This window comes from Lycium ferocissimum, chromosome 11 (genome assembly GCF_029784015.1).
Source record: "Lycium ferocissimum isolate CSIRO_LF1 chromosome 11, AGI_CSIRO_Lferr_CH_V1, whole genome shotgun sequence".
Taxonomy (NCBI): Eukaryota; Viridiplantae; Streptophyta; class Magnoliopsida; order Solanales; family Solanaceae; genus Lycium; species Lycium ferocissimum.
In genome coordinates this window covers 33,404,818-33,427,744 of record NC_081352.1, presented here as the reverse complement: position 1 = coordinate 33,427,744, position 22,927 = coordinate 33,404,818, and the positions used below count along the sequence as shown (strand labels likewise).

General features: G+C 35.5%; 3 protein-coding genes across 4 annotated transcripts; 1 reads left to right on the top strand and 2 right to left on the bottom strand.

The window, feature by feature from the left end:
• Positions 1–512: 512 nt before the first annotated feature.
• Positions 513–10,283, top strand: LOC132037820 (DEK domain-containing chromatin-associated protein 4). Of its 2 annotated transcripts, none has more exons than XM_059428455.1 (13): positions 513–678; positions 785–835; positions 2,846–3,700; positions 3,817–3,850; positions 5,043–5,122; positions 6,994–7,053; positions 7,508–7,618; positions 7,908–7,988; positions 8,076–8,156; positions 8,406–8,877; positions 9,094–9,206; positions 9,487–9,517; positions 9,738–10,283. In XM_059428455.1, exons 3-13 carry the CDS (start codon positions 2,861–2,863, stop codon positions 9,896–9,898), a joined length of 2,064 nt encoding a protein of 687 aa, XP_059284438.1. In that variant the 5' UTR covers positions 513–678; positions 785–835; positions 2,846–2,860; the 3' UTR covers positions 9,899–10,283. The 2 variants fall into 2 exon arrangements, with proteins under 2 accessions (XP_059284438.1, XP_059284437.1); XM_059428454.1 differs by having other exon boundaries at positions 2,800–3,700.
• Positions 10,284–11,107: 824 nt separating this feature from the next.
• LOC132037823 (nuclear transcription factor Y subunit B-3-like) lies at positions 11,108–12,361 on the bottom strand. The gene has a single exon (XM_059428456.1). It carries the CDS (start codon positions 11,931–11,933, stop codon positions 11,376–11,378), a length of 558 nt encoding a protein of 185 aa, XP_059284439.1. The 5' UTR covers positions 11,934–12,361; the 3' UTR covers positions 11,108–11,375.
• A 1,684-nt stretch (positions 12,362–14,045) lies between these two features.
• On the bottom strand, positions 14,046–18,922 carry LOC132037212 (uncharacterized). Its single transcript, XM_059427686.1, has 2 exons — positions 16,483–18,922; positions 14,046–14,416 (listed from the first exon to the last, which is right to left on the bottom strand). The coding sequence occupies exon 1, from the start codon at positions 18,775–18,777 to the stop codon at positions 16,702–16,704; it is 2,076 nt and encodes a 691-aa protein (XP_059283669.1). The 5' UTR covers positions 18,778–18,922; the 3' UTR covers positions 14,046–14,416; positions 16,483–16,701.
• Positions 18,923–22,927: the final 4,005 nt, after the last annotated feature.

The following is a 22,927-nucleotide window of genomic DNA, read 5'->3' as shown; positions in this document are numbered from 1 at the left end:
TTCAAACAATCAAATATTCTTCATAAAAACTATAACCAAATACAACTCCATCTTGAACTCTAACTTCAAAATTTCAAATAAAGCGAAAGATATTTGGTTTTCATGGCCAAACGCCTACTTAGTATTTTTTTTGTCCTAATTTATGTGACACACTTTTTTTAATCTTTTAAAAAAATCGCCTTTCTATATTTAAAAATAATTTAACCTTATTAATAATTTACGGCTATATAAATATCTATTTGTATTGCAGATTTCAAAAGTCTTTACTTTCTTTCTTAAACTCTGTGTTAAGTTAAATAGTGTAATAAATTGAAATATGATAAGGTAATAATTTTACTTGAAGTTTCTCCTTTTATGGTTACTAAAATATTTATAACTGCACAAATATTTATAAGTTATTTTATACATTTTAAATTTCGTGCTGAGGTAAACATGAACGTATAAATTGGGATAGACAAGTAGTACAGCAGCTCTGTGTCACTAATCCGACATGGCATTAAACCGCATTTAAATCCTGAATTTGGAGTCCGCAGTGTGTATTTTTGGACACATAACCAAAAAGTGTGAAAACGTTGAAACGAAGAGAGAGAAAAAAATAAAAATAAGAGAGAGAAACAGTGAGTTCTGAGAGTGTGAGCTTAAGCTTCGAAAATCGCTATTTTTTGCTCGTAAATCTCTGTAAGTTTGTCATCAGTTTTATGCAAATTTCACAAATTTGAGGTCTATTGTTATGTATTTGTATGTTATTGTGTTATTTTGTGTTAAATTTTTTTTTTTTTTGCAGCTTAGGGTTTGGTAGTGAGCTAAAATCGGTGAATTTTGCTCGTAAATCTCTGTGAGTGTTTCTTAATTTTACATCAATTTTGTGCATTTAGCGCGTTTTGTTCTGTATTTGTATGTTATTGTGTGGTATTTGTGTTAATTTTTTTTTTTGTTTTTTGGCAGCGTAGGGCTAAATTTTGCTTGTAAAGTTCTCTGAAGTTTTTCTTTATTTTGCATCAATTTTGTGCATTTAGTGCGTTTTGTTCTGTATTTATATGTTATTATGTGGTGTTTGTGTTAAAAAGTGTTTTTCTTTAGCAGCTTAGGGCTAAATTTTGCTTGTAAATATCTCTCCGTGTTTTTTAGTTTTAGATCAATTTTATGCAAATTTCACTTAATCTCGTGCTTTTTGTTCTGCATTTGTCGTTATTTGTGGCGTTTGTATTATAAAGTTTTGTTTTTTGGTAGTTTAGGGCTAAATTTTGCTCGTAATCTCTATAGGTGTTTCTTAATTTTACATCAATTAGGTGCATTTAAGGCCTTTTGTTCTGTATTTATATGTTATTGTGGGGAATTTGTGTTAAAAAGTTCTGTTTTTTTTTGGCAGCTTAGGGCTAAATTTTGCTCGTAAATCTATGCAAGTGTTTCTTAATTTTACATTGATTTTGTGCAAATTTGACGAATTTTGTGCTTTTGTTCTGTATTTGTCGTTATTTTGTGGCGTTTGTGTTAAAGAGTTTTGTTATTTTGCAGCTTAGGGGTAGATTTAACGAAATATTGGATCTTTATACTCTTTTGTTTTGTTTTTTAACGGTCGGTGTGTTGAGTTTCATTGAATCTAGAAATACTTTGAAGATATAATTTGTACAATTCTAGAAAATCTAGTTTTGTGCTGTTTAGGTTAATATTGAGCTGCACTAATTACTGCCAAATTGTTGCCTCAAGTATATGACAAAAATATTGCAAATTAATACAAAAGATTTGCTTATATGTGTGGCTTGTTATGTTGCTTGGCATGTTCATATGTTGCTTGGCATATTTGTATGTAGTTAAATATATTTGATTTTAACTTGGTGAGCTAAAGTCGCTAAATTTTGCTTGGAATCTCCGTAAATGTTTCTTAATTTTACATCAATTATATGCAAATTTCATGAATTTTGAGCTTTCTGTTATTTGTTTGTACATTATTGTGTTAAAAAGTTTTGGCTTTTTGTAGCTTGGGTTTCGTAGATTTAGCGAAAAATTGGATCTTTTTTCTCTTTTTTTTTTCTCCCCTTCTCGTTGTATGTGTTAAGTTTCATTGAATCTAGAAATATTTTGAAGATATACTTTGCAGAATTCTACTAAATCTAGTTTTGTGCTGTCTAGATTAATATTGAGCTGCACTAATTAGTGCCAATTTGTTGCTACAAGTATATGACAAAAGTATTGTTATTTACTACAAAAGATTTGCTTATATCCGTGACTTGTTATGTTGTTTGGCATATTTGTAAAGTTAAAATGTATAAATAAGACAGCTTTTGCAATTTAATTGCAAATTACTACAAAAGCTTTGATTATATGTGTGACGTGTTATGTTGCTTGGCATATTCGTACGCAGTTAAAAGTTAAACTGTATAAATAATTCAGCTTTTGTAGTAATATTGTAAGTTACTACAAAAGCTTTGCGTATATGTGTTATGTTGCTTGGTATATTCGTATGGAGTTAAAAGTTAAAATGTATAGATAATTCAGCTTTTAGTAGTATTGCAAGTTACTACAAAAGCTTGCTTATATGTGTGACGTGGTATGCTGCTTGGCATGTTTGTCTGCAGAAAAAGTTAAAATGTATAAATAGTTCAGCTTTTATTGTAATATTGCAAATTACTACAAAAGCTTTGCTTATATGGGTTATGTGTTATGTTGCGTGGCATATTCGTATGCAGATAAAAGTTAAAATGTATAAATAGTTCAGCTTTTGTAGTTATATTGCAAATTACTACAAAAGCTTTGGTTATATGTTTAACGTTTTATGTTGCTTGGCATATTTGTATGCAGTTACGTTTCTGCTACTTGCTAAAGCTTTTTTCTTTTCGCCGATTAGAGTTGAATTTTAGTTATGGGAGAAGGGGAGACAGTTTCTGAGTTGGCGGAGGTACCTGCTAATGGAAATGTGGTAGTGGAAGGTAAGAGTGAAGCTATTACCAAGGATACGCACGAGGAAAAGGATGGAATAAAGGAAGGGCAAGAAGAAGAGAGCAAACAGACTGATAATGTGGAAAAGTCTGAAAAGATGGATATAGACAAAGAAGAGGTAAAAGAAGCCAATGGAGAAGAAGAGGTGAAAGAAAGCAAAGAAGAAGAAGAGGTCAAAGAAAGCAAAGAAGAAGAGGTAAAAGGAAACAAAGAAAAAGAGGAAGAGGTGAAAGAAAGCAATGAAGCTAAAGAAGTGGTGAAACCTGACCAGGAAATTAAAGCGGAGGAAGAGAAGCTGGAAGCCAAGAGTGAGGCAATGGAGGAAGAGATGACTGAAGCGCCAAATACTAAGGACGAGGAAGAAGAAATGGCTGAAGAACCAGATAATAAGGATGAGGATGAAGAAATGGCTGAAGAGCCAGATAATAAGGATGATGAGGAGGTTAAAGAGGAGGCAGATGGAGAGAAACAGGATAAAGAAAGCAACGAAAAGCATAAAGATGAAGAAGGTTCTAAGAAGAGTGTTAAATCTAAGGGGGTGAAAAACAAGAAAAGAAAACGGGAAGTTGCACAGAAGAGGGAGAAGGAACCAAAAACTCCTGCACCCTCAACAAGTGACCGTCCAAAGAAGAAGGAGAAGGAGAAGGAGCCAAAAACTGCTGCACCCTCAACAATTGACCGTCCAGTACGTGAACGCAAATCTGTTGAAAGGCTTGTTGCATCTATTGACAGAGATGCCAACAAGGAATTCCGTATTGAAAAGGTCTGCTACACAACTACTGATATTTGCTGCCTCTTCCCCCTATGCTTTTCCAGATTTTAGGCCCACACTGTACGTTTAATGTTGCTTAATGAATTTGTGTTTTATGTGCTCTGCAGGGCCGTGGAACTGCACTAAAAGATATCCCAAATGGTATTCTACTTATTAATTCTCTTAATTCTAGAATGATACCTCTACTATAAAATTCAGTCGGATTCCTGACCTCATGGGATTTCATATAGCTGCAAATTAACATTGTGAACAACTCAACATGCAGAGAGAATCATGTCTGATGATATCTGCTTCTTTCATAATCGAGGACATCCAACAAATTTGTAACAAAAATGACATGCCTTTGCTTCCCCCACCCCCCAAAAAAGATTATGCCTTTGTCGTGAAACTTTATAAATTTTCAAACAACAAACAAAAACAACTATACCTCAATCATAGACAAGTTAAGGTCTATAAAAAGTAGTTTCTCTAGCATTGGATATTCTTTACATTTATATATAAATCTAACTAGACCAATGTCCTAGCTACTATTGGGTCTAATGCTAACGAACTAGCATGCTAAAACTTGGTCTCAATTCATTGGTATAGTATATAGATCTTTTTCTTCCATTGTACCCTATTTTTTGCTAGGTCTGCTCTGCGTGTAATCCAAGAGATTGTAGGTCTCACTACAACTTCCATGTCTTTTCTGTTACTCTGCAAATGAATACAGAATTTGTTGGTTACAGTATTTGCCTCTGTTACTTACAACCTGTTCGTGGACTACTTGTGTTCCTACAAAAATATAGGTTTGGAGTGTAGGACCAATTACTTGCATCTGAGCTCATTTTCCAGGGTGGATCCAGTGGTTCTGCACTGGGTTCATCCAAACCCAGTATTTTCGACACGTAGAATAAGTTTTTATTTGAAAACCGACAAATATTTCAACAAATATTAGATCCGATCATCCGAACACATAATTTTAAGAGTATAATGAGTCGGTTTCTTCCTGGTATACCAATTTGTGTGTTGTTAGTTTTCTTCTCTTGTTTTCTTCTTTTTGTCACTTCTTTGTGTATCCAGGATTAGGTTACTTGGAAGTGTAGTGACCAGATGATCCAATAGCCGATCAAAAAGAAAGTCTCTAGTGATCCAATACTTTGCTAAGTAGCCTATTTTCCTTGATGTATTTTTTCCCCATTTATGAGAATGTAAATTTTGCTATTTTGCCCGTTTCTGGCCCCTCTTTTTTGGGCACATTTAATTGTCTGATGTCTAATGATTCAGCTGAGATTATTTGATTACCGTAAAAACCTTTTTCATTCTTTTCTTTGTTTTTTGTTTTTATATTCAGTTGCATACAAATTATCCAGAAAGAAGACTGAAGAGACATTCAAACTGCTGCACACAATTCTCTATGGACGGCGTGGAAAGGTGACACGCGGACTTGCAGTTCTATTCTTTTTCTAATGTCTGTCTCGGAATGGTATTTTTATCTAGTCCTTGGTCTTCAGATTGAAGAACTAGTTACGTCCCTGAAACTCTCTTCTTGACAATGGAAGAGTTTCTTTTACTAGAGCTATTTAACTTTTCTCTTGTGAGGACATCAAAGATTTCCTTGGATAGCTATAAGTTTTACTGTGCATATTTGGAGTTTTAATGGTCAAATTATGTAACTAATGAGCTCTTTTACCAATAAGATCTTTGAAATTCCCAAGTTTTTTTCAAGTTCCATATGCTATTACTGATTTTTTTTTTTTTTTTTGGGGGAATCAGTAAAAGATAAAGTACTTACTTGTTTCTAACACTGAACGTTGTTATACACTGATATGTGTTATTCTAGCTTTGTTTTTGCAATCTCTAAAACAATTTTAAGTTCATTATTTGTTTTTTGTGTTCATTAAGGGGAGCCTTGGCGTAACTGGTAAAGTTGCTGCCATGTGACCAGGAGGTCACGGGTTCGAGCCGTGGAAACAGCCTCTTGCAGAAATGCAAGGTAAGGCTGCGTACAATAGACCCTTGTGGTCCGGCCCTTCCCCGGACCCCGTGCATAGCGGGAGCTTAGTGCACCGGGCTGCCCTTTATATGTTTTTTGTGTCCTCCAGTCCTCCCTAGGGATGTGATGGAATTTTCTTACTGCGATTTTCAAGAGTTTGAATAGTTCATACAATATCTTATTCGTAGTTCCAATAAATTCTGACCAGTCCCAATGATAAATAGTTGTAGTCAGGAAAAAAAGCTTGAATCCTGACGATTCCATAGGATCAGATAGTCGCAAAATGTATTTATCAACCAACATCTGTTGATCTTTATTAGTCTTATGAACCTGGAGAAGGAAAAAAAAAAAAAAAAGAAAATTTTAAAAAGAAGCTTTGATGTGATTGGAATTTTGGCATGTTGTGTTGACGTTGTGCACAATGCAGAACCTGAGTTTCTCTTGCTTATGATGAGACTGTATCCTTCAGAAAGTAGAATTACCTAATGGGGACTTTCAAAGTTTACTCTTTTTAAGTCATCCCGTATCGCGTGATAGCCTAAAAGTTTTGTGTTTTCTTGATGTTAATTGTTTGCAAAAAGTCATCTTTCTTCTTCCCCTATCGCGCCCTTGAAAGGAAAATAGAATCACTATATGAAATCACTGAGGAGAAATTATGAACATTTCACCTTTTGCTTCGAGGAAATTACTTGCATCATTTTAGGGTGAGAACAATGTGTTGGTACTTTAAACGTTTTGGATTTTGTTTTAGCCACATCGTTGGTCTACTTTATTCTTTCGCAACTCAAAAGCAATGTTGAGAAGTGTAGTGATGCAAATAATTTTGAGATCATTTGCAGCTTAGTCCAGGAAGAAGTTTGTATTTCTTTAAGAAAAGATATGTTTATCAATTTTTTCTTGTTTCTAAAGCGGCATGTCTTGCCACATAAATGATGATGCTATAAGGTACTTCCTTTTCCTTTGCCGGCAAGCAGTTAAAGCTTTATGATCTCTAAGATATATTCCTTATAAAAAAGATCTGTAAGATTATTTACCAGAGTATGCTTTTCTGTATCGGATTGTAAGTTTTAGTGATTGCTCTAACTTTTTGTGGATTTCCCTTTCTTTTTGTCGGGCCATTATATGATGGTTCAATGAATTTGGCATGATTCTTCTATTGATAACTTGATTAGGACTATTCTGCATGTTACTTGATCTCCACTTATGGAACTAGTAAGCAGCTCATGTCTTCTAGAATTATGTTCTCTTCTGATTGCTTTGCTAGTTTCAACTTTTTATTCTTTTTGCTTATAGTTCTTGTCCTTCGCAGGCAGCTCAGATCAAGAGCAATATTTCACGGTTTTCTGGCTTTGTGTGGCATGAAAATGAGGTATATGACATCTCATGTTTCGGAACTGCCTTGGGCTTTTTTATTTTTGATGGAAACAAAAATTTAATGGGGGATATAGGTGATTTGATAGATCTGATCGGCAACGCTTAGTTTTGTCTGTTCATACTTCATAATCTCCCCCTACTTTTGCTCTCATGAATCTGAGATTGTAATTACAGCACTGACCAACACCTTTTGGTGCTGAGTCTTCTTTTATGTATACAAATGGTTACCTATTTAAAACAAAAGTTTTCCTAGATGAGGAAATAACTCTCTCTTTCCTTTTTTCGCCTGGTATGTTGATCTGGAGAATTTGAGCATTAACCTTCTATTTGCTTGGTCATACTGGTTGTATGTGTATCTCATTCGTTGTTTCTCAAAAAATGCATTTCATTCGTTGTCTTATGATTAAGATTTTAGAAATGCCTGAGGTTAGATCATTGTAATATTGCAGGAAAAGCAAAAGTTGAAAATAAAAGAAAAGCTTGACAAGTATGTAAAAGAGAAGCTGTTGGAATTCTGTGATGTACTGGATATACCTATTACCAAAACTTCATCAAGAAAGGTTGGTTCATATGCTTTAGCTGCATGTTAGACCTTTTTATTTCACGTAAGTAGTTCTTCTTTAATCAGTCACGTGAATTTATCTTATGAGTGAATTACATATCAAAAAGAAAAAAAAATTATCGCATGAGTGAAAGCCAACTAGGTACTTGAGATTTTTTCTTTTGAAAATCGACTCAGAAAATTGCTTTCATCCTCAACTTGTCACTTCATACTACGTGAGGACTATATTTTGTACACAATTTCCCTCTCAAGTGTCTTAAACTAATTAGGACTTTTTTATGGATTAGGAAGACATAGTGGTAAAGTTGATGGACTTTTTGGAAGCTCCTCATGCTACAACTTCTGAGTTGCTTGCCGAGAAGGAACAGGTTGGTGACTTCTGATACAGATAAAAGCATCAGTGACTTGTTCTGTTTGTCTATAGTGTGCTGAAACATCTCTGGTAAAATGAACAGTCAAGTAAAGGAAAGAAGCGTAGAAGAGAGAGCAAAAAGAGCCCCTCGTCGGCATCTGTTAGGTCAAAAGGTTCAGCTAAGGTATTCCTCTTTCTTAACATTTATCGAACTTTTAGTAGTGAAATACCAACTAATATATGATTTTGGGCTTGCAACTAGTAACTTGTATCCTGTAGGCTTATTATATTTCATGACAAAATTGATAAAAAAATCTATTTAATTTCATTGCACAAACTTTTTGGTTATATTTTCACTTGTTCTCACCTTAAGTTTCTGCACTCAGTTCCTAAGATCTCAGAGGGTTAATCACATCATTTGACACATTTACAGAGTGGGAAAAAAACCGAAACAGCATCTCAAAAGGCTGAGAAGAAGAAGAAGAATGTGCCTGAGTCGGAAGATGAGTCTGAGCAAGAAGATGATGTCCATGAGGAGGAATCTGAAGAGGAAAAAGCTAATGGTGTTCCCGAGGAATCTGATGATGAGGAGTCAGATCAAGCTGAAAGTGAGAAGGAGAGTGAATCTGAAGATGAGCCTGAGGAGGACAAGAAAAAGCATAAGCAAAGTTCAAGTAAGTCTTCTACAAAGAAGGAGCCTGCTGTGAAAGCTAAGACCAAGAAACCTGCAGTCTCTAAACTACCGAGTCCTGCTCCCAAAAAGACCCCTTCAAAATCACCAAAGAGCTCAAAGCAGAATGCAAGCAATGATGCAACTCCAAAAGCATCTTCAAAGAAGAAAAAAGCTGAAGTAGTTAAAGAAAAATCTTCAACGCCAAAGAAGTCTACTCCCAAAGAAAATACTGGTGAGAATGACCCATATGTCCATTTATGCATTATTATGAAGTGTTCAAGTATGGTTTATTTTGTCATGATGACTGTCAAAGGTAGCCTCTCTACTTCACAAGGTAGGAGTAAGGTCTGCGTCTGCTCTACCCTCCCTAGACCCCACTTTGTGGGATTTCACTGGGTATGATATTGTCGTTGACTATATTTTTCAATGAGCTTTTCTGTTTGTGCAGGGAAAAAGACCGTAAAGGGAAAGGACAAGAGCAAAGAAGATAAATTGAGACCAAGTGATGATGAACTCAGAAATGCAATCTGTGAAATTCTAAAAGAAGTCGACTTTAACACGGTGAGCATTGAACTCTAATTAAGTTGCTTGTTCTTTCTGTGACTGTAGATGTTATGGTGCAATTTTCGCCAATTCTTTTTTCTCTTCAAGGCATCATCATGCAATTTACTTGTGTGATTGTTCTGTGGTCATTTAGACATGTAATCTTCTCTGTATTCCTTTTTGCCACGATGCTTTAGGGCATTGCATGTTCGAGTGATCACATTTTCAGAAATGGTAATTTACATTCTCAAATTTTGTACTTCTGAATTGCTAACATCCTGTTTGTTTGTGCTTGCAGGCCACGTTTACTGACATTCTGAAGCAACTTGGTAAGTGTTCTGTATTTCGTCTCTTCTTGGGCAATTCTTTGGGTGTGTACCTAGATAAAAAAGATGCTAGGTCTTGTTGATTATTTTCTCGTAGTTAAGTTATCCTCTTGAGAAATATGGTGTACTTCCTCCATTAGGCCATTGTAGCAAGATATTTAGATTTCAAATGAGCGCTCGCCTTGTTTCCTAACCAATACATGACATTTTTTTTCTTCTGCAGCCAAGAGGTTTGATACAGATCTCACGCCCAGAAAATCGTCTATAAAGATTATGATCCAGGATGAGCTTACTAAACTAGCTGATGAGGAAGATGACGAGGACGAGGAAGTTGAGGCTGAGAAGGCTACCAAAAAGCCTTCTGGCAAAGGCGTGAAAGCCTGAAAACATGAGGAGAATGTAATCACGGGAAATGTAGCCTTCCCTGTCTGTTTCAATATCTGACCACCTCACGAACTTGTGCCTCCAGGCACCGATTATGAGTTCACCAGCTGTAATCTATTGTCAATGTATCGTTTTATGATTAACTCTCTGACTAGGATATGGTAGAACTATAAATGCCTAAGCCCAGTGCAAGATTACTGCTTGTATAAACACATTTGTAGGTTTTTTCCCCTGTAAACTTATTTAGCTGCCCTGGTCATGGATAAAGTACTGTAATCAAAATCAACTTCCATTTGGGAGTATGTAGGGCTGTTTTCTTTTTAATGGGCTGGATTTTTTCAGCCTGAGATCGTCTATAAACTTGCAATATTTTGCTTGAGGCAAACTAGTGTTTGAACTTGGAACTACCTGTGTTTGGCGTGATCACTGCATAGTCATGTTTGCCCAGGCCATTTCCTTTCATGCAAACCTAAAATATCTTATGTGCGCTGGAAATTAGGAGTTGAAAGTGTTAAAATGTGGTAGAATAGAATTATTCAACGTAGAGGATAAGTTTTACAATGTCACTGTGATTTATGAGATCAAACTAGTGTTGGTTTGCTTTCAATTAGCTCTTTGCTTTTGTTGTGCTTTGTGTCTTAGAAGTGTTGTTTTCCTACAAATCTATTGGTAAGAGTGTTAACGCTTTATGTGAGTTAAAGACGTGATTCATTCGAACCCTGCCATAGAGGAACTTGGTAATATAAGTTTGAGGTTTGAACCCTGCCATAAACAAACCTGGTATTATAAGTTTTGAGGTTCGAACCCTGCCATAGATAAACTTGATATTATACATTTGAGGTTCGAACCCTGCCGTAGATAAACTTGATATTATACATTTGAGGTTCGAACCCTGCTGTAGACTTTCTTGATATTTATGCGGAGAAGTATAGAGTGACTGACCCATTACCTATTCAGTTTCGAACTTTGCATAGCTGGGCTGAAAAACGTCTTTTCTACACCCAAAATTGTAGAAGTCGGCCTACCTGATACCAGCCGGCCATAGTCGCACTATTCATCCTATTAACATGCTATGATACACGACATTTTAGTGGGCAGACGTTTACATCTTTACATACTTGGTTAAGAGTATTTAGTTATTCAATGGTGAACAATATAATTCGTTTGTTACATTAGCAAAGCTATTTTTTGAAGTCAACTGATAAACTATATGAGTAGACAATTACAACACGTTAAACTACCATGTTTACACCACATTGTAATGTACACACATATTTACCAATTTACATGTCTGTAGAATATAGCCCCTACTAAGTCTGATTATGTCCTCCAGTAGCTGTAACGCCCGTACTTGACCTGTTGACAGTTTAAGCAAATCCGATACAGGTAATGCTCTTTCAAGTCTCGATACATCTTAGTAATCCGGGATTGTCACATTGTCTTGACTCCATATAATTGTCATAATATTTCATCAACACTACCTTGGTCTCCCAACATCAAGAAACTGAGACCCTGCAGTATCAACACCAGCAACATTATCATTCGTCCGATCATATACTCCGGTACCATACACGTGTCCTTGATGACGATGCTGACCCCCCATCATCACCATATCATAATCCTCAACATAACTACCACCCATATTCACTGATCCACTACCCTCTTTCTCTCCAACCACACCACTTTTTTGCCCTTCTAAGTCCCTAAACCTCTGCAAATAAACCTTAAGTGGCTCAATATATTCTTCAAAACCAAGAGTTGTCATTGCCCACATCAAATCATCACCATTAATGGTCTTCCTCTTTTCTCTCTGGCACTTATCTGATGCTTCTCCAGTGATAAAACTTATGAATTCAGAAACACATTCTTGAACTATCTCTTTAGCATCTTTTGATATTTTCGCGTTCGCTGGTAAAGCTTTCTTCATGATTCTGCTTACATTTGCTATTGGAAGGAACCTGTCTTGTTCTCTTAGGGAACTTTCAGTATTGCTGTTATCTCTGTGTCCTCCTGATTCATTGTCTGAATCTGCCATTGATATAAGCTTTTCTTGATGATCAGCACAAAAAGTGACAGTACCTGTAAAATTATAAGGTAACAGGATAAAATATATGTTGTGACAGTTTTTGAACTTTAGTAAAAGACTCAAACTTTATATTATGTTTTTGACATTCTCAACCAAGTTTGGATTATTTTTTTTCATAAAAGAACAAAGGAGAACAAAAAAAATCAAGTACCCCAACGATACTCTATAGAGAATATTGAGCTTCAACAAGAAAATGGAGAAAAAAAGTGTGTTTTTTTTCCCTCTAAAAACCTACCAAAATACAAAAAGATTCATGCTTTATGAATTTAGCTTTGTCATTCTTGATCAAATTAGAGTCTTTTTGCTTATTCTTTCTCTTTTTTCTCTTATTATAAAATCCCACGAAATTAAAAAGAAAAAGAAGCAAAAAAAAAAAAAAAAAAAAAAGAAGAAGAAATATTCACACTTTATGAATCCACTTTTGTCATTCTCAACCAAATTAGTTTTTATTTTTATTTTTTGTGTAAAAACCACCAAAAATTATAAAAATAAAGAACTTTAATTGAAGCTTTAAGAACAAAAAAAATGGAATTTATGCAACTTACAGTGTGTTGGAGAAGCAGAGTAGAGAGTGAAGCACACAGTTATGAGAATTGGATAAGATGGAATATAACGAGGTCCGTTGGATTAAAATTGTGTTAAAATATGGCGTAGTGGTTAATACGTGGAAGCATGTGATTGGTTGTTGGTTTAGCCAAAAGATCAAGGACGTCTGTATCTTATATGGGGTATGGTCGGTTTGGATAGTGCCATATGTTTATCATTACTTACGTGGATCATTAACTTTTTAATTTTATATTTTGATTATTTAAAGGGAAAGCACATCTAATCTCATGTTTTTGTTTTTTACTCGAACTTGAAATTTTGATTAAGTAATTTAGCACAGTATATTTATGCATAGCCTACACTATAAACATGAAAAGACTCCAAATGACTAGTGCTCCAAACTAGAGAACAACAATGATTTTGCTTCAAGCCCAAACTTAAGAAACTATCTTGGACCTTTTGGTTCAGAACAAAGATATAGATCCCATAACATCTCTCCGGGGTCGTTTGGTTCAGATCAAATCCCATAACATCTCTCCGGGGTCGTTTGGTAATCCCATACTTATATGGGTTGGTGATACCAAAATTTTGGTATAAATTCACACTGATTTATTTAATACCAATAACCTAACACGGGATAAATGTAATCCCAAATTTTGTAACCAAATTAGTGTCATAATGCAGGTTAGCAAACGACCCCTCACAGAGCTATTACTACTCTAGTTAGCTCTCCTTCGAGAATTTAATAACATACCCAGTGTAATCCCACACGTAGAATCTGAAAAGCGTAGGATGTACATAAACCTTACTCCTACCTTTGTAGGATAGAAAAATTGTTTCTGATAGACGCTTAGCTCAAAAGAAAAAAAATCGAAGCAGGGCGGCAAGAAAATAAGATGGCAAAATAACATGATACAAAGCAAAGAAACCTACAGATAGTACTGAAAAAAAAAAAAAAACTATGCAATGACTAAATAAAGAACTAATAAGGAGAAGTGGAGAGGAGGCTTCCCCTATCTCTCCCACATGAAGTACGATAGCACTCGCTTATCTACTAACCTTCTACCCTAATCCTTTGAAACTTTCTTCCATTGAATATTTCTTTTTTGAGAAGGTAAAATAAGTATAGAAGTTTAAGGCAAAGACGGGTGCACAAATTATCTGCACTTCAATATTGTCTACTGCCATAAAAAAAGTACATGTATAACTATGTGCAGCGCCATCTAATGCGCACATGAAACAATGTTCTCAATTCGCACACAATCCACACACAGACAAAGAACATGCAAGTAGACACAATAAGTAACGAAATAGTCCAATTATAGATGTTATCTAGAAGGACTGGAACTATTTCATTGATAGTATTCCATGTACACTTCTCAAAAACTTATAACAAGAAAATTCTATGTACATTTGCAGAAGAAGAATGAGTGCTAAGCAACATCATAGGCCCAACAAAAAAACTGGGTCAAAAACAAACTAAAGATGATACAAAGAGATGCCCAAAAAAAAAACTGGGTCAAAAACAAAATAAAGATGATACAAAGAGAAAAATGATTAGTACAACAAACGCCAGAGCAAGAAGGGAGCAGATCGGCGCCAACCTGTGTGTCAAATCCTCCTAACACATTACATCAAATAGAAAATGTCTATGATAATCTATCAGCTTACAGCAAATTCAAATCACAAGTCACAAAACATTGGATTATTCAAGTCACATTCAACTAAAACATAAATAAGAAAAGAGGCTTAAAACTGAGATAAAAGGTTCCACTAGCAATCTTCACTAAGAGGTAACACCATGTAATATAACATGCTCCCTCAGGCAGAAGCTTCAAGGGGTTTCTTCCATACTTCTTCCAACAGCTTGCTCTATGTCCTCCAAGCTATAATCACAAGAAATAAAGAACATTTGTAATCAACACCTTGCAGAAAAAGAATAATCAAGATTGAAACTACAAGCAGTCTCATGTGGAAAAGATCAAAATTCAACAGTCTAAATTAGCAACACAACTACTTTTGGTGTAAAGGGATGTACTAAGAAGATCATGCTTCAGTTATTTATGTTTTACATTCCTTGTAAGAAGACGTAGGATGGCAAGGACATCTCTGAACGCCACAGTGTAATTATGGGTGACTTCCACAGTTTTGAAGTGGAAGTCCAATCTACCATCACTATACAAATATGTTACCTTCTCAACCAAACCAAAAAAAAAAAATTGCCGAGCAAGTTGGGGTCGGCTATATGAATCCTTACTAACCATGTTTCTCAAATTAAAATCATCTCAGCCCAACATTATTCAATAAAAAAGAAACAGAAAGTACTAAGAAGTAAAAAGTGCTCCCTCCGGTCCCCCAATTTATGTGGCGTCCCAAGAAAAATGTCATACTTGTTTAGAAACAATTTAACTTTAAACTTCGCACCTTACCCTTAATGAGATGATTATTTTTTTTTAATTGTTCTCAAAGAGATGATTTATATCCAAATAAATGTTTGACTTGTTTTAGATCACAATTTTCAAAAGTCTTTCTATCTATTTTTATGAATTAAGCAGTATTATAAAAAAGCATCAAGATGCGTAATTGCAAAAGATAAGTACAAAAGAGACAGATTGTTAGCTCTATTACAATGAGTCTTATGCCATGTATAAGGAGCTTACAAAATACAAAAGTTTGACATTGGAGTCCACAGAGACAAGCTATTCCAACTACATAAATTCAAAAGACATCTACAATTTCAAAAAAAATTCAAAAGACATCTAGCCTTGAGGGAGTTTGGAGTTGATATTCCATTAAAACATCTTCAGTTCCTCTCATCCCAAACACACAAAAAGGGAGTAGGTTGGATCATTCTCCAGGTTTTCCTGATTGAATTATCTATTTTTTCAAGAAATCCAACTGATGTAGGCCTCCTTGATACTTTCAGGCATGACACAGTTTAGTCCAAAAGTCTTCCTTTCTTTCTTAAACTTTGTGCCTAGTCAAGCACAACCACATAAATTGGCACGGATGGGAGTATTATATTAGAACGCTATTTCTGCTGAAACTACTACAAAACTCAAGCTTATAGTGGAAACGCATCACCTGCTATTTAGATTACCTACCTAGTGGAAGAACCTGAGAGAAATGTTAATTATACCCCTTTTTAACAAAGGAGTAACTGGCACTCTGTTAGGGTTCTTTGGTAACTAACAAATAAGTTGTGAAATTTGAAAGCCTCGCAGGGTGTACAAAAGGCCATATGTTTTTCAAATTTCCCAAATACCAATAACTAGACATACACCAGCTTGAAGGATATCACCTAACAACAAAGAAAGCTGATGGTTTACAAAATATATATATGCTGTTTACTTACAGAATTGAATGAGCAACATGACACTTCCCCAAGAAACATCCACTTCCCTATGGTTTTTATTTTATCAGTCACTTTCTTATGAAGTTATCTACATAAAGTTAATATCAATCTTCTTTTTAAATTCATAACAATGTTAATAAAAAAAATTAATAAGGTAACAGTGTATTCTTCAGTACCAAGATGGTAATTGCAGTAAAAAAATTACAGAACATACAAGATCTTCTAAATTACAAGGAATCAAAAAAAAAAAAAAAAAAAAAAAAAAAATCTAGAAGTGATTCAGCATCCGCTATACAGTTCTCTTTACACAAGAATTGAAAAGACAAAAAACAGTTCAGCTTTAGCCCATAGAATTATACTACAAGACTAAGGAAAGCGCTTTCCATAAATGACCAGCGTCACACAGTGACTTTGGTTAATTAATATTAGTCCCCTCCCAACTAGCCCAGACAAGCCCAGGCAAAACACCACATGATAGTGGTCGTGCTTGAGAAGGCCTTCGAACAGAGAACATCCTCCTAAACAGGGAAACAGCAAACACAGATAACATTCATTACCAAAAGCACTAATTCAATGTAAGAGGAGTTGTGAACTTACTTCTTAGTGCTTAGAGTCCAGCAATCCTTTAACAAGAAGACTGAAAGAGCATCAAATTTGTGTGGAGAACATTTCAGAGAGCAACTGTTTGAAGAAGGCAGGTAGCAAGGAAGCCTCTCCGTAGAAAGCCTGAATACACATGGCAAACTCTCAGTGGATTAGATCCTAATCGAGATCTCATTCTGAAGTATCCTTGAAATATGCAGGCAAGCCTGCAGATCACTCAGAAGTTATACGCCGCCTCTTTCCATAATCAGCATCCCTTGACCTTGACCGATGGTCTTCCTCATGTGATAATCGTGATTTGCTGTGTCCCCTTGATGATCTTCCTCTGTCTTCATCATCATATTCTTGCTCACGGTCCTTGTACCTATGATGATCAGCATATCTATCTCTGTCATCCCTATGACGATCTCGATGACTCTCACGATCACGCCCTCGTTCTCGAGAACGTTCACGATCCCTGTCCCTCTCCCTGTCTCGTGTGACATCTCTATCATCTCGGTATCTCTTCTCTGGCCAATCATGATCATGCCCTCGATCCTTTTCACGAGCCATGTCTCTATCATAGGAAGGTTCTCTGCCATCTCGGTGTTTTCTCTCTGTAGAACCAGACCAGTCACGCTCTGATCCTCTGTCTTTCTCTTTCATGTTATTAGGCCAAGCCCCTCTATCGTGAGTTACTTCTCCATACTGATGATCAGACCCAGCTTCTTCTGCATAACTTGACTCTCCTGCTCTACCACCATGCTCATCGCCAGCCCATCCACCCGCATTAGGATCAGACCACATCCCCATGTTAGGTCCCTCCATACCAGCACCTGGCATCATTCCCATACCATTCATTGGCATTCCTCTACCAAAGAATGCAGGATTTACATGAGGAGCTACTCCAGGCATCCCAACTCCTCCAACAGGTGGAAAATTTGATAACATACCAGGAAATGGTGGGGCTGGACCACCAGGAAATCCTCCATAACCACCCATTCTTCCCATAGGCCCTCCAAAAGCAGGATCAAAGCCTTGACCCATCATTGTTTGAGGATGCATAAGTGGAGGTGCACCGCCCATACCTTGTCCAAATCCACCTCCACCATTTCCCATCATCCCCCTTCCTGCAATTCCACCAGGCCTGTTTCTCATAGGACCCACAGGACCCCGATTTCCCATATTTTGAGGACCTCCTCTACCCCAACCTCCTCTACCATAACCACCCCTGTTCCCATCTCCACCACCACCTTGATAATTGCCACCAGTAGGAGCATTGTTATTTCCGATTTTACCAGCAGCATCACCAGGCGGCCCCCGCCTTGGTTGGGGAACAGTAGTTTGGGCCGTCTGTTGACTTCGATTCGCCTGAGCCTCACCCATCCTCTTCACATTATACGGTGATGACGCAAAGGCAACCACACATGGCCGCCCATTGAAAACATGACCATTCATCCCTTCCTTACAAGCCGTAGCAGCTGAAGAATCATGAAACTCAACCTGACAATACCCTTTAGACTTCCCACTAGCTTTTTCTTCAAAAAACTTCACCTCCTTCACTAGTCCATACTTGCTCAACTCAGACTCCAACTCCGCATCCGTCGTCCACCAATGCAAATCACCAACAAAAAGAATCGTCGCTCCACCACCCCCACCCCCTCCTCCACCCCCAACATTACTTGCCCCATTCACGTTCACATTAACCCCTCCTCCTTGCCTAACCAAATTATCATTTCCCACATTTCCAACAACCCCACCACCACCACCACCATGAGGTTGTTGTACCATCACCTGAGTTGTCGGAACGTTAACGTTACTATTCCCAACCCGATCAGCCAAATCACTCATCTTATTACTCGACGGGTTACTTAACTCAACCCTAAACCCACCACCACTAGATGCACCAGACCCGACTCCACCTACCGACACCCTACCCGAAACCCCAGACACGACATCCTCCTCTTTTACGGGTCCCACACCCGGTAAATCGACACGACCGCCACTCTCAGCCGCCACAACTCCTTGCGGCGGCGGCAACGGGGGTGGCGGTAACGGAGGGGAAACCGAAACATCAGGTTTCCTCTCTGCCACGTCATCATCATTATCATTATTCCTAGATACAACTAAATCATCATTATTTTTACGCATAGATTGTAAAAAATTCTCACCAACATTAACATCGTTATAAAGATCTTCATAATCATCATCTTCTTCAACAAGAAACCCATCATCTGCAACAGCTGAAATCGCTTCGTTTCTATGAAATTGCTCGATTGGTTCTCCACCAACACCTTCATTATCATCCATAGCTTAATCTATCAAGAATTAGGGTTAGCGTTTCAGTTGTTATGAACTTAAATAACCTGATTTTTCTAATTTTAAAACTCAACTAAATTTAAGTTAAGAGACAATAAATTGAAATTGGGGTGATTAGCTTACCTGATGGTTTAATTTTTTGGGAGAGGAGAAACCCTAATTCTTTCTGGAAAGTTGTGAGAACTATTGAGAAAGAGGGGGTAATATTTGCTGTATTTTCTTTGTGCCTTAGTAGATGCGTATCCCAACATTTATCTTGTATTGACTATCTACTTGAGTGGGTTCAATTGATTTTGTAAATCTTTATAAATACGTTTTTCATTATTTTACTTTTATATAGTTCTTTTTTTAATTTTGACTTTTTATATAGTATGAGTTTTTTTTTTTTAACTTTTATATAATATGAGATTTTTTTTTGATTTCCCAAACAGTGAGTACAATGTCCATATAAGCCCGATTAAATCGGGATCGCGTGTTGCTGGGCCTATTTTGGGGAAGCTCTCCCGACAAGAATTTTTTTATTTCAAGGCTCGAACATGATATTTCGGGTTAAGGGCGGAGGACTCCATCCATTCCACCACAATCCATGTTGGTATATATATGAGATCTAAAAATAACAAGTATTTTGTTTTTGGAAGATTAATGTTCCTTTTTAAAAAATAACAAAAAAATGTGAAGAGTTATGTTTATTCATTTTCTCGACTTTAAGCACGAGTTAACCAGCACGACCGTGGTTAGTGATACAACTGAGTTGAAAATGTCTATTTAGTCTGTTCTTAGGGTTTGATTGAATACGAATTTCTTGAATAAATATTTGTATTGGAGTTTGACATGATTAAGAAAAAGGCAATTAGAAAAAAATATATACCTGGAGTTTAATTTGTAAGCAAGGCTTGTTGAGGTCATACAAGGAGACGATATTTCATTCTCTCAATTAATGTGGAGCAGGCCCAGGCCTGGTAAATAGAACATGATAATGTAATATTGGGACTCAACATTGAAAAACACAATTATATAAGGGAGAATGACCTATATATAATACATAATTAGTGGTATATTCTTTAATTAATAATAACTAAATACTTTTCGATTTAACTATACCAATAACTTTCTTACAAAATAAATACAAAAAATTTCACCTCAAATTTTATATTCATGTGAAAACGTGGTAATAATAAATTATTTAATATGCATAACCATTCTCTATATTTTTCGCTAAAACCTTTTATGGGAAGAAATATGTATATACTCTTCCTCTCTTCACCTTAAAATTCGATTTTTTAGGGATATTGCAATCTAAAAAAACGGTATTTCCAAATATGTTATTTCGATAAGCATATGTGGTCAAAGTGGCCTCACGTTCTATCCCATCTCTTTTTTAGAAATTTAATATTTAATGTGTTATTCTTCCACAAAAGCACAATATTAATGTAAATTTAATACAATTTTGTATCTGGTGGTTAAATTCAGATAAAGTTCAAAATATTCAAAAAAAAAAATATTTGTGTAGAAATAACTCTCGTTTGATAATCCTAAAATACGAGTATTTTTTAGTGTGAAGTTGGAGTTGATAGGCTTATCGTTTCCTTATTTATGATTTAGCTGATGAGGAATTCAAATGGAGAGGTACCAATTACCAAATATTAATTTTGGTATAAAATACGAGATTGTTCAATTTCAACAAACAGATGTTGGAGATTGTCTTGATTGGTGCTTCAACACTTAGCCTTATCAAATATGAGTAAATAAAAAACTAATATTGTAATGAGAGAATACAATGCAAATATGGGTCTGGGTTGAAGGATTTCATATATTTAATATAAAATAACTCCAAGTTTTGATGCAGCTATCAGAACTATTGCACATCCTCTTATCAAACGTCTGTAAAAATTCCAATGAAATTTGCCGGAAAGCATGGAGGAAACATAGCAATGACGAGAGATTTTTTTCAGATATGGACATGTTGTGATAGAGAAGGGGAAGGGGAAGGGTCGGAAATCTAAAAATGATTTTTGGAAGAGTATGGTAAAAAAAAATACCAATTAATAACTAAATAAATGATCCCACCGTTATGGCCTAAAATCAAGGGTATGCTTTTAATTTTTTCTTGTGTTTGTAATTTTATTAGTATATTTTGTAAATAAGAAAAAGTACCTTAATTTGAGAAAAACATATTTTTGTAATATACTATAAATGATAGGAAACTATTATAAGGTAGTCATTATTTTCCCATTATATAAATGAGCTTGATTGGGATACCATAATAATAGACGAATCTTGAGCCCGCTTCAGCCTCAAAAGTTATCGCATGGGGTGAGCATTACGCGATACATTTGAGGAGACAGTCTGCACTCCCTCAATTAATCAATATTGGATAATCTAATACCCAAAAATGTCATAGAAAAATGAAGAACTAATTAATTACATCTAAGTAATATGAAGTAGAAACTTATATAAAGACACATGCAATGTAATGTTTTGGTATCTCAATTATATTTCTAAATCCATAGCTAATTTGAACTACATTTTAATTTCAGTACATATTGGTCCGAATAAATATCATAGGCTAATATAATTGAATCTATGTTTAAAGTATGAATTAATTAATAGCCCAAATTTGTTAGGCTAGTCAATTTTATTAGGATTTTAAATGAAAGCCACTTATGTTAGTCCAAGATGTGATCTTGTCCTAAGGCTTAAATTTTTATCGCGTGTCAAATAAAGTGGTGTGTCAAGTCGAATGAAGGAGCCACTATGAGTATGTCACATGTCAAATGGTATGGTGTGCAACTTAAATCAAAGGGCTAATGAAATGCGCAACATGAACTAGTGATATGATCTGACCAATCAAATATGATCTTGTCATTACTTCAATCTGATTTGTTGGTGACTTAAATCAACCACTCAACCATTCAAATCAAAGCAAATGAGTTTGTTTTCATCACAAGTTCTCGCTTCCACAACTACGAATAGGTCTCCATGACCCAAAAAGAGAGCAAAAATCTAGAAGTTGCAAAGGACGGTCTGAAGAATAAGCGTTACTCAAACAATTATATAAGTTCAAGAAATAAAATTAAATCAATATTTTAAGCTTGTTGGCTCAAAATCATATGTTATCAAGCTTTCAAGCCATTAACTCAAATTCAAAATTATAATTTGATATCAAGCATTCAACCACTTGAATTAAAATTCAAAACCATCAATTCCAAGATCGCATTCAAAGACCCTTGAGTCAAGTTTTAAAGATACGAATCATAGAAGACTCTCTAAATGAAAGACCTTAGCCTCGACTTTCCTCTGAATCAAAGGAGTACATTTTTTTTTTTGATGCTATTTTTCCGGTCTTGATTAGCTTCATACACAGATTTTGTTGTTACATGCATTTACAATTGATTTTTTTTTTTTTTTTGTTGAAACTCCCCGAGAGCTAATAATGCCAACTCGGTGATTAAATATAACAACAAGGATTTGGTGCACAAATATAAATCTATATCATAAACATAATACGACAGAAAAAGATAAAAATCTAGGTGAATGAAAGTATCTGCATTGACTATGTCATTGCTAACTTATTTGTTAGAAAAAAGTATGTCAACACATTTCAACTTATTCCAAAAAATTCAAAAAACGAGCCTCTAAATTGAATTTTTACACTGACTGGGTGATTAAATATAACAAGACGAGTTTTGACCAAAAGGTGACAAGCCACTGAAATTATATTTAGTCACAGGGATAGAATCGACCAATTAGCGACAGAAAAAGATAAAAATCCCTGTGTTTTATGAGAAAAAAAAATCTAGAATTGATGTCATTTGTAGACAAATTAAACAAAATATGTACAACTAAGGGTTATTCCAAAAAATTCAGAATTGTTCCATCTTTAATCAAAATTTAGTTTAACTACACTGACATGGCAACTTAACTATTCTAGATTGACTAGTTTTGACCAAAAGGTTACTTGATCAGGTCACCTTTTATATTTAGCTCACAGGGATAGAATCGACCAATTTTACCTTGCGATTCAGTTGACAAATGAAACTAATCCCAATGTCAAACTGAGAGAAAAAATTAGAATTCATGTATTTGTAGACAAATTAAAACAATATATATATAACACATGTCTTGAGATCCACTTATATCA

Excerpts from the sequence above, each read along its gene's own strand:
- LOC132037823 (XM_059428456.1), bottom strand. The coding sequence starts at position 11,933 with ATGGCAGATTCAGACAATGAATCAGGAGGACACAGAGATAACAGCAAT.
- LOC132037212 (XM_059427686.1), bottom strand. The coding sequence starts at position 18,777 with ATGGATGATAATGAAGGTGTTGGTGGAGAACCAATCGAGCAATTTCAT.
- LOC132037820 (XM_059428455.1), top strand. The coding sequence starts at position 2,861 with ATGGGAGAAGGGGAGACAGTTTCTGAGTTGGCGGAGGTACCTGCTAAT. Across the intron at positions 3,851-5,042 it reads ACTAAAAGATATCCCAAATG|TTGCATACAAATTATCCAGA; the intron begins GTATTCTACTTA and ends TTTTATATTCAG. Across the intron at positions 5,123-6,993 it reads TCTATGGACGGCGTGGAAAG|GCAGCTCAGATCAAGAGCAA; the intron begins GTGACACGCGGA and ends TGTCCTTCGCAG.